At 40.0% G+C, this 10051-nt stretch overlaps 1 protein-coding gene across 1 annotated transcript in view; it reads left to right on the forward strand.

Moving 5' to 3' along the window:
• The window catches only part of LOC307254708 (BMP/retinoic acid-inducible neural-specific protein 3-like), a gene marked incomplete at both ends in the record, with an annotated part of 29243 nt that extends 19494 nt beyond the window's left edge, over positions 1 to 9749 (forward strand). The window contains 3 exons of the mRNA XM_080033187.1: positions 2070 to 2292; positions 7241 to 7583; positions 8979 to 9749. Of these exons, the coding sequence (XP_079889313.1) occupies positions 2070 to 2292; positions 7241 to 7583; positions 8979 to 9749 (1337 nt within the window). The remainder of the gene's footprint in view (positions 1 to 2069; positions 2293 to 7240; positions 7584 to 8978) is intronic.
• Positions 9750 to 10051: the final 302 nt, after the last annotated feature.

The following is a 10051-nucleotide window of genomic DNA, read 5'->3' on the forward strand; positions in this document are numbered from 1 at the left end:
CATAAAGCAAATTAACAAGGGCGACAGGACCGGATTAAAAAAATCAACAGCTTTCAGCTCAGGTAGTTTACAATATGTCTGGAGCAGATTAATCAGCCATAAAACACATTTATTGCCAGTCTGGCTTTTCATATCACCGGGGAAACAGAGTTTGAGTGGAATACTCTAGCATAATGTTTGGTTATTATTGCTGTGCTCGGTCACCCTGCCTCAGTGATTATTACTCAGGTGGTATCGAAATGGATGTCTTTTTTCCACTCCTCAGATTTGGCTGAAATATCCCTAAGTGCAATTACTTTCAAAGTTTATGTTTTAATAGCTGGGTGAGAAGTGAGGGCAGGAGCGTGCTTGGAATGCAGACGCTCACAAGAGTCATAAATGTGTCCTTCAGCAAGGGATATCAAAGATCTCTAGCTTGTTACTCTATCAGTACGCGGAGAGCTGAGGAAGTGGTCTAACCATTGACATAGATCAAATAGAAACTCTTATCCAACTATGCTATTATTAAACTTGAAACAAAGGGTGACACAAAAGGACATCATAATATAATGTAGATACTTGTGAATAAACAAGGTTCACCTTTAAATTAATACTTCACCCATACGGAATCGGCATTTTATCATTATAACATCACTATTATAATATAATAGCCCAGCTGTCCTGTTAATCGTTACCCTACATTTTCCCATGTGTGATGTCACACATGGGAAAATGTAGGGTTAAACAGTGAGACTATAAAACACTCAGCTCATATCGCCTCTGCATTTTCTCAGGCTAGGATGAACTGATTTCTAAAATGTTTGCAAATGTATACTACTGTACATAGGATCTCAAAGTTCAATACACCTTCATATGTCCACCGGTAAAGTAGGTCTTTAAAGATATATGGAATATGATGATGGTCAGATCAGTAATACTTATATCATTAGTTGTAGAACAGGCTGTTGCAGTGGTGGATTACATTTAATTTTTTAACAAAATATAGCATGGAAAAATAATTATCGTATCTTTTCTCATAGTGCTAAGACCAAAGTCCAATTACAAATGTTGCTTTCAGCCTCAAAGTGGACCTTTACTCATATTCAACATCCTTTGTTGGGATGTTTTTGGTTTCTTTTTGCTTTTGTGAATGTGATCAATATGTCACTTTTAAAATGTTCAAAGCAGCAGAGCAGATCCCAATACAGGTACTACAATAGTCTACAATTCAGGTCCAAATAGAACTTGCTGCCACGTTCTTTCCAATTTCAAGGGCTCATTCAATTGCAACTGAAGAAGAAAAAAAAATTGTTTTCCTCAAACTGGAGACAGAACTGGTACACCATCTTCTTGTTACACTGTCTTATAATCAATTGTGTAGCGAAGCACTGAGGTGAAGCTATACAATAGAAAATATAACGCGACCACATTATATTCACAAGGTATTGTGTATCATTGACTGTTTAATATATGAACTGGAAAAGTCACTACAGGATGTTAATAATTTGAGTCAAGCATATACATTAATGTGTTATTGTCCTCAGCCTTGACGTGATGTAAACACAGGACAGAAGCAAACATCCACAATAGCCAAACACATAGGCTATACCAATTTCTGACATGTAACACCAGTTGCCAGTTGCTTATCTTGTGTTGAAGTTGTGTAACAGTGTGTTATAGTCTGCTATCAATAGAGCCTATTATAACACAACAACAATGAAATCACCCGTACATTGACTCAAAACACATTATGCAATTATAGACAATGCAGCAATCAACCAGTTGGCATTTTGTCTTTTAAAAATGTTTTAAAAGTTAATTTAATTAATATTACGTTTTATTAATAGGTTATATAACTGGTTGGATATCAGGTTGGAGGCTAATTGCACCTGTCATCATAGAGCCAGTCACCGTATTGATGGCTGTCGTAACCACCTTTATCATGGTAGTAGCTTATGCTTGCAGTATATAATGATACGGGATGCTAAAAACTTGTTTTAAACAACTATAAATAAACCTGGAAATGCTGCAACAATGTTACAATATTAAGATATACATATATATTGATATGTGTTTTTCTCTTGCTACAGATGAATTCAAGGCGTTCTATGCAAGGCTGCCCCAGAACTACTTCATGAACGTGTCCACCATTCAACACTTGTGGTCGATGGACAGCCAGTTCCAGTGGCGATATGAGCAGCTGGAGAACGGCATGCGGGTTCTCTCCAAACGAGCCCAGAGAGTCATTTTCAAGCTTTTCAGTCTCAGCAAAAGATGTCACCGGCAGCCCCAGGTCCGCCTCCCTAGAGGACGGTGAGCAAAAACAGCTGACACATAATTGTATTATATTGTAAAATATGTACATCTGATACTTTTTTTTACACAAAGCTTAATAATGATTAAGTCCAAAGTAACTTTTATCCTGAGTAAACATACTGCAGTCAATGTTTTATTTATTTTTTTCATTAAAGGAGCAGTACGTGATATGGTTCTTTTAGCTAACTTCCTGTCAGTGACTGCAGTCCCCTCCCTCGTCCCTACGTCAGCACCACATGAACGTTCAACCGTCTTCTTAAGATAGTATCTTGATCGAGAGCAGCGAGTCATTGTTCACGGGCACAGAGACCCGCCTCTTTATAGTGCTGTGTCTCCAAATTGGATAAAACTTAAAAAAAACTAACTAACTGGCAATTACTGCAAAGCCAAATGACTGGGAGACCTGTGTTATGAACTGTGCATACTGTTTAAGTGATTGCTGTATGAATGTAAAGTGATTTAACACATATTTTAACAAACATCACTTACTTCCCCTTTAAAGCAGTATAACTTTACTTTATGTAGTTTTATGTTTGTATATCCAAGCCCTTATGTTCCATTTACACCCGGAAAAGAGTTTCAAGATTTTGCATTTTCAAGTCGCAGTCTGCAGTTCTTTCTATAGACTAATCCAGATATGTACTGTAGGTGGATGTAAACAAGCTGTCATTGCTGTGGTGGCATTTGACTTGTATGCCCTAGCAATGCCTTTTGGTAAATGTAAAGAAAGTCATTTGTATCTCCTCTGTACAGCTTTCCCCAATATTAATGTATATCTTACTATGGTTTAAATTAAACGGATTGCCATTACAAAGAGCTTCACATCTACAGCAGAGAACAACCTTTCGACTCAATGCAGCACTATTAGTTTTTTATAGACACAGTTCTTTGTTCACTTCTTTGGACACCCTGCATGAGCTGCTCTAACAGTACATTTCATTTTTTTGAGATCCACACGTCTCTGTTCAATTCAACTTTTAATGAGCTTCATGAAATCTGCATAGAGTCATTAAATCTTCATTCCAATGCTTTGTATTTAACCTCCATGAAATCTCTGAAACCATGATTTTCTGCATTGATTCTGTGGCCGAAAAGAAGAAGAACATTACACTTTAAAAATCTCATACTGTTCTCAGCCTAAGAGGGATATTTTGAATATCTATTGATTTCAAAATCCGATCCAGTGTTGCTTTATAGCCTATTTATACGTTAGAGCAGTGGTTCTCAATTATTTTCTGTTATGCCCCCCTAGGGGACAGACATGTTTTCGCCCCCCCCCCCTTCCTAAATTAAAATACTGTTGAGAACCTGTTAATATTTAGCTATGTATTTATCTGTACAACACCACTGTATGAGTTTCTGGCATGAGCATTCTGCATACAATCACCTTATTATCAAATTAGATGTTAGATTATAAAATTAGCTGAGATAACTTCTGCAGCAACACAAAAATCGAAGTTCAGTTTATTAGCTCAATTTGTAACATTTAAACAAGACTACTCAGTCTGTGTGAATATCAGGACAGAGAAATAAGAGCAAATGATTAACTGAGGTTTGCATTTCATTCAAAACATTTTTAAACTGTAAACATAGTTAAGGTGGTGTTTTTTTATTAGTATAGGCCAATATGCCTTATGTGATGCAATAACCTATAATTCATTAATGTTATTATTAGTCTACTTGCTTGATTTCTTTTTAAATAGCATACCGAGACACTTGGAGACACATGTGGACGTTTATTTACTGCAAATCGCGGCCTTTGTCACGGTTATGACCATACACAAGCACACATCGCGCTCGCTAGCACAATTCTTTTTTATTTTTTTGGTCAGTTGAAAATCAAGGCCACATCACTTCACTGAGTGAGGTCACTGAAAAATACAGACACATGTCGTTTTAAGGGTTTGTTCACAGGGAGAAAATACAATAAAAAAACATCTGCCGGGTTTAAGACTGATTCAAATTTGCATTCACTGCCTTCTATCTTCTTCCTTTATAGGTGGGTGATTGCAGAAGGTGACACATTCAACTATCACTGTCAGTCAAACATTCAGTTCGACATAGTTTCCACAGTAATGGTGGAGCTGCTTGAGGGCACAATGCATACACAACACATACCAAGCAGATTCATCTAGACGTCGCGGTCCGTTTATTGTCCAATCCCTGCATGTCCTTTATTGAATGTATATTTATGTTCCTTTCATTCTTCTTTATTTTCCCTGTCTCAGTGAAGGCAAGCCCCTATGTCCAATGCTTTCCCCCACATTGCCAGAACAGACATTACTCATTGATATATGCAACAGATATTCCAACCCACTTGCAAGGAAACGGAGTGGGAGCGTGCTCGCCCTCATCCAGGCAGTGTTTATCTATGTTATTACCGACTGTGAAGCTTTCCCTTTGTGTTATGCATTCACAGGAATCTCCATACTCAGTGGAACGAGATTGAGAATGGGGATGTTTGTCAGTTTGCCTGGAAGAGAAACAGAAGCTCTCGAAAACAACGTCTCCCCCTGTAACATCCTGTTTGAGGCACTTGATATGTATGAGAGAAACTTGATTGATTTTACTTCCTGGGGGCTACTTTTCCATTGCACTGACAATTATGAGCAAAATAAGCAATTCAATCAGCAGTCAGCTTTGCTTTTTATTCATAACGACAAAACTACACAGGACACTTTATTCTCACACTTTTGTAATTAACCATGATGAAGCAAATTGTCATTCAGGTGATGTGTTCAGTACTTCTGCTTTAATCAGCTTAGAAATTGCCTTACGTATGCGTAGACCTCTCCCAAACAAAAGTAGCCGGATTGTTTCATGCATGCCAAGGTCTTGTCTGGAGTAGTACTCTCACCTTTGTTTGAATACTAAAAAGTGCAATTAAAATTGCACACTGAAAACTGTTTAATATGTTAAATGAACCTGACAAGGCATTCAGTAGATCATACTTATTTCAACTTTGCAGCCTCAGAATGTTACACTTACGTTAATCCATCCAAAAGATAAAAGGTCCAGAAGGTTTATTGGATATCATGGCACATATCATATTGACTGCTTTTGCTTGCTTTCTTTAGTATTGATTGACAGGTTTGGTACAGTTTTAGCATACGTCGATACCTCTGACAGAAGATAAATGTGAGTTAAAGGTTTTGCGAATAAGCCCTTTTTATTTGGGGTAGCCTTTCCTGCAGATCCAACAAAAAAAGCTTTAAATAATATACTTTGATTTGACAATGACAGTTTTCAACCACACCTGGGTGCCCACTGCCCATATACAAATGGCCATTAATTGTACATTGCCTTAGTATAAGCCCTATATAGCAGCCAAGCTTGAGTATCTTGTAATCACTGACTGAGAGTTGTTTTTACAGTTTACCACCAAAAGTGTTGCAAAAAAAGTGCAACTAGGCCTATATATTTAGGTGATTTCATTTTGTGAAATCACTGTGTTGCCTTCTCCTTTAAAGTGGCACAGAAGTAAGACGATCATTTGATTTACAGTGGTGTTTTGGAGGAAGAGTTGCAGGGAGCAGCAGGGCTATACATAATCCCACCAGGGAACTAACAGCACAACTGCAGTCTTGTCTCGGAGATTGCTTTGCTCTGCTGAAGCTGTCGGAGGTGAACCGCCTTGCCCACAGGTAGCGGGGGTGATGGAAAGTGAGAGCCCCTTCGGTTCATTTCCCATCACTGCTTTCTCCATTTGGGGTTTATGATATTCAAATCAGTTATTTTGTGAACTTTGTGAATTGCTTCCCATTACCATGCAGACAACGATATTGGGATACAGAGGAAGGATGCCCCGAATGTAATTCAACAAACATTTTCAGATTAGCATAAAGTTTACCACAATACACCCTCATCAAAGAAAAAGGTTGGGTTTTTTTTCTGAAAGGAAAGCCAGCGGTATGTACTGTTCATTTATTCTCTTCCATGAGCAAAGAGGATAAGAGGCATAAAGGGATCGCAGTCAGAAAAGTATTACAGACGGGAATCAAACTCCATCCCGCATGGGGGAATTGTATGTATGTCGGAGCATCAGTTACCCTACGGCTGCAGCGCACTTCTAATATTTATGTCACAAACTGATCAAAGACAACTTTCTCTCCCTCTACTGTCTCTAGCTTTCGCTTCCTCTTCAAACACCAGTGTTTGTGCTCATATTCTTTGCATGTGTCGCATACAGACATTGAACACTTTAGGACAATAAAAACATGAACAGTGGTATACTCCACAGGAATCTAAGGCTAGCTTGAGTTAATAACATGAAAGCATTCCTGAAAACACTCTCGTACAATTTTGAGATCATTATCATGTGGGAAATGTCGCACTGAAAGGTAGACTGGTGAGCACAAGTTTGTAGCTTAGGCCTCACAATATGACTAAACCTTGTAAAGCTTGTACATTCCATAATGTCACTTTAAAGACCTATCCTCTGATCTTCTGAAACAAGCATATATTTTGTCAACAAAAAAACTTGAGATGCCAAAGTTAAAACTTAGTTACATTTTATCTTTAATTTGGAATTTCCCGTTGCATATTGCCACCACCAGTGCATGTACATGTCTAAGTAATTTGGTTGAGAAATGTTTTGCTCAAGTTATAAAGGGTATGTTTTTGTGTATCCAGGATATGTTGAAATACAGTGATTAAAAAGCTATTAATTAAGATATGGGTCAAAACAAAAAACTTAACCTGTGGTATTTTGTCATGTACATTACCAAGACCATTCTTAGATGAATCCCCTCTGGCTTGCATTATTTACATTATTCTAAATATGCTTTATATGTTTAACAAGCAATATGTCTGCACTGCCAGGTGTCCCGGACCTAATAAAGCAACTACCTATAAAACCAGCTGATCCTTTAAACCATGTTCAATAACCCCCCTCTCTCTCTCTCTCTCTCTTCCTTTCACTGTATTTCTTCCTTCCCTGGTGCAGGCCTCAGTCCTACTGGCTCAATCACTTCCAGTCTCTCCTGTATTGCTCGGAGAACAACCAGCTTGGCTCCTTCTCTGAGGAGCTTCACACCTGCAGCTGCCGATACGAACACAGCCCATGTCAGCTGCCGCCGCCCTGCCCTGTTGGGGAAGGCTCGGTGTGTGCGGCGTGTGCACCAGACAACCACACCCGCTGTGGAAGCTGCAACCCAGGCTTCGCCCTGACGCAGGGGGCCTGCAGGCCCATGGTGGCAGACTCCACCGAGAACTACCTGGGGTTCGAAACAGACCTCCAGGATTTGGAGCTGGGATACCTACTGCAGAGAGCTGATCGCAGGCTAGAGGTATTTTTTTTTCCTTTAGTCTTTGTTTAAATCGTGTCAGGCTGAGCGAGAGCTTGGCTGTATAGCCTAGGGAGGACAACTCACCCATGGGAGCTACTAAGCAATACAAAACCTTGCCCTTCTGGCGACGGAGGAACTTCATAGTTTTCACCAGTTTTCCTTGTATTTTTTGTGTCAAGTTTATGGTGTCCCTATATATCCCTATACATCTCAGGCAGTCTGGGGTTTTATATATATATAGAGAGAATATGTTCTCTAGATAAACAAGACAAAAATAAATGTTTTAATGATTTCACAGGTTTATCATAATAAATAGTGAAATAGAGATGTACTTTTACTCTACAATATCCAGAATGATATAGCTACCTTCCTACCAAAGGCAAGCAGGCATAATAACACTATGACAATTCTATTTTTCTTTAATCCAAATGATACTATAAACAACAACAAATGAGTTTGAGGGGTCTTCTTGCCTTAGGAAACTGCAACATCATGAAGCGCCTGGCCTTGGATGGACTTTCCCTAAACCAGTGTTTCCCAATCATCTCCTGGATGGACACTTGTCCTCCTCTCCCTGCTCCAAAACATAACTGATTCAAATCATCAACTTGTTATACACTTCTGAAGCGGCTTGATAACAAGCTGATCAAAGGAATCAGCTGTGTTGAAGCATGGAGGGATCTTACACGTGCAGGACAAGTTATTCCCCAGGAGAGGTTTGAAAAACACTTCCCTAAACAACTTATTCTGGAAGATCACAGGATGTAGGTAAATGCTTTGAAAGGAAGAAGCTGGACCATGTGTTGACACTTTCTTTACATCCATAAAAATAGATTAAAAGGAGTGACAGATGCACCCAGCTACCTGATATACAGTACATTTCCATGCCTTTTAGTATTTTGCTTCCTCCTCTCTTTCACTATTTCACATTCAGTGAATATTTGCTTTTCAACATATTTAAGCTGCCAGTGTGATATTGTATATTTGGAATAAATCAAGAGAACATCATGCAATGTCCAAAAATCATTTCAAAGGAAGGTGCTCACTGGGCAATGAAAAAATGCTCCTTAGTTTTTTGTTTTTGTTTTAGGGCACATTTCATATGAGCATTACAGTTTCCTAGTTTTTAACAACCATACAATCCTGTGCGTGAAAAAGTCTCTTAGAGCTCAAGCAATGTCATGTGACCTGAAATTCTGATAGGATGATATCTAAGATACATACTTTTCCTAATAACCATAGTGAGATGGGTACCCCTGTTGAATGAGTGCGGTGCAGGGCCCGGGCCTTAACCACTGTGCCACGAGCGCCCCCTGAATTAAATATTGTCAATGCATTGATGCACTTTGTGTGTTCATGAGTTCAGTCCAACCATACTGTTTCCATGTCTTATAGGTCCATGCAATCTTCATCAGCAACGACATGCGACTCAACAGCTGGTTTGACCCATCGTGGAGGAAGAGGATGCTGCTGACGCTCAAGAGCAACAAGTACAAGTCCAACATGGTCCACATGCTGCTGGGAGTGTCCCTCCAGGTCTGCCTTACAAAGAACAGCACCCTGGAGCCGGTCCTCACTCTCTACATCAACCCCTTCGGAGGGAGCCACTCGGAGAGCTGGTACATCCCCATCAATGAGAACAATTTTCCCGACTGGAAGGCCACCAAGCTGGACCTACCCTTCGAGTGCTATAACTGGACACTGACACTGGGCAACAAGTGGAAGACGTTCTTTGAAACCATACACATCTACCTTCGGAGCAGGATAAAGACTCAGGAGGGAGCGAATGGCAGCGTTTATTACGAGCCGTTAGAGATTACAGACCCTGCCAGGAACCTGGGCTACATGAAGATCAACAGCATTCAAGTGTTTGGCTACAGCATGCACTTTGACCCGGAGGCGATACGTGACTTGATCCTGCAACTGGACTACCCGTACACCCAAGGGTCCCAGGACACGGCCATGCTTCAGCTCTTGGAAATACGAGACCGGGTGAATCGGCTGTCCCCTGCGGGTCAACAGAGGTTGGACCTGTTTGCTTGTCTTCTGCGACATCGGCTCAAACTGACTGCCAGCGAGGTGGTTCGTATCCATGCCTCCTTACAGGCTTTCAGCTCACGTCTGCCCAATTCCATGGATTACGAGACCACCAAGCTGTGCAGTTAACAGCTGCTTGAAAGGACAGCTCTTGGACATAAGGATTGTGTACACTGTGTGGCAAATGCTTACAGTTGTGCATTGTCTCTATGGATTACCAAACTGGACAGCCGAAGAATGTACTTATCTGGTTTTGTTTCACTTTATGTTTTGTGGCATCTACTTGCAGTGCTGTATCGTAAAGAACGAGGTGGATCAGCGAGAAAGTGCACAACTGTTTCCCGAAAAAAAAAAAACTCTTACAAAAGTACAATAGACATTCAGATCCCGCTACATAAAAAGTAGAACCATCCTGTTTCAATAAGACTGCT

Source organism: Ammodytes marinus (assembly GCF_949987685.1).
Source record: "Ammodytes marinus genome assembly, chromosome: 8".
Lineage (NCBI taxonomy): Eukaryota > Metazoa > Chordata > Actinopteri > Uranoscopiformes > Ammodytidae > Ammodytes > Ammodytes marinus.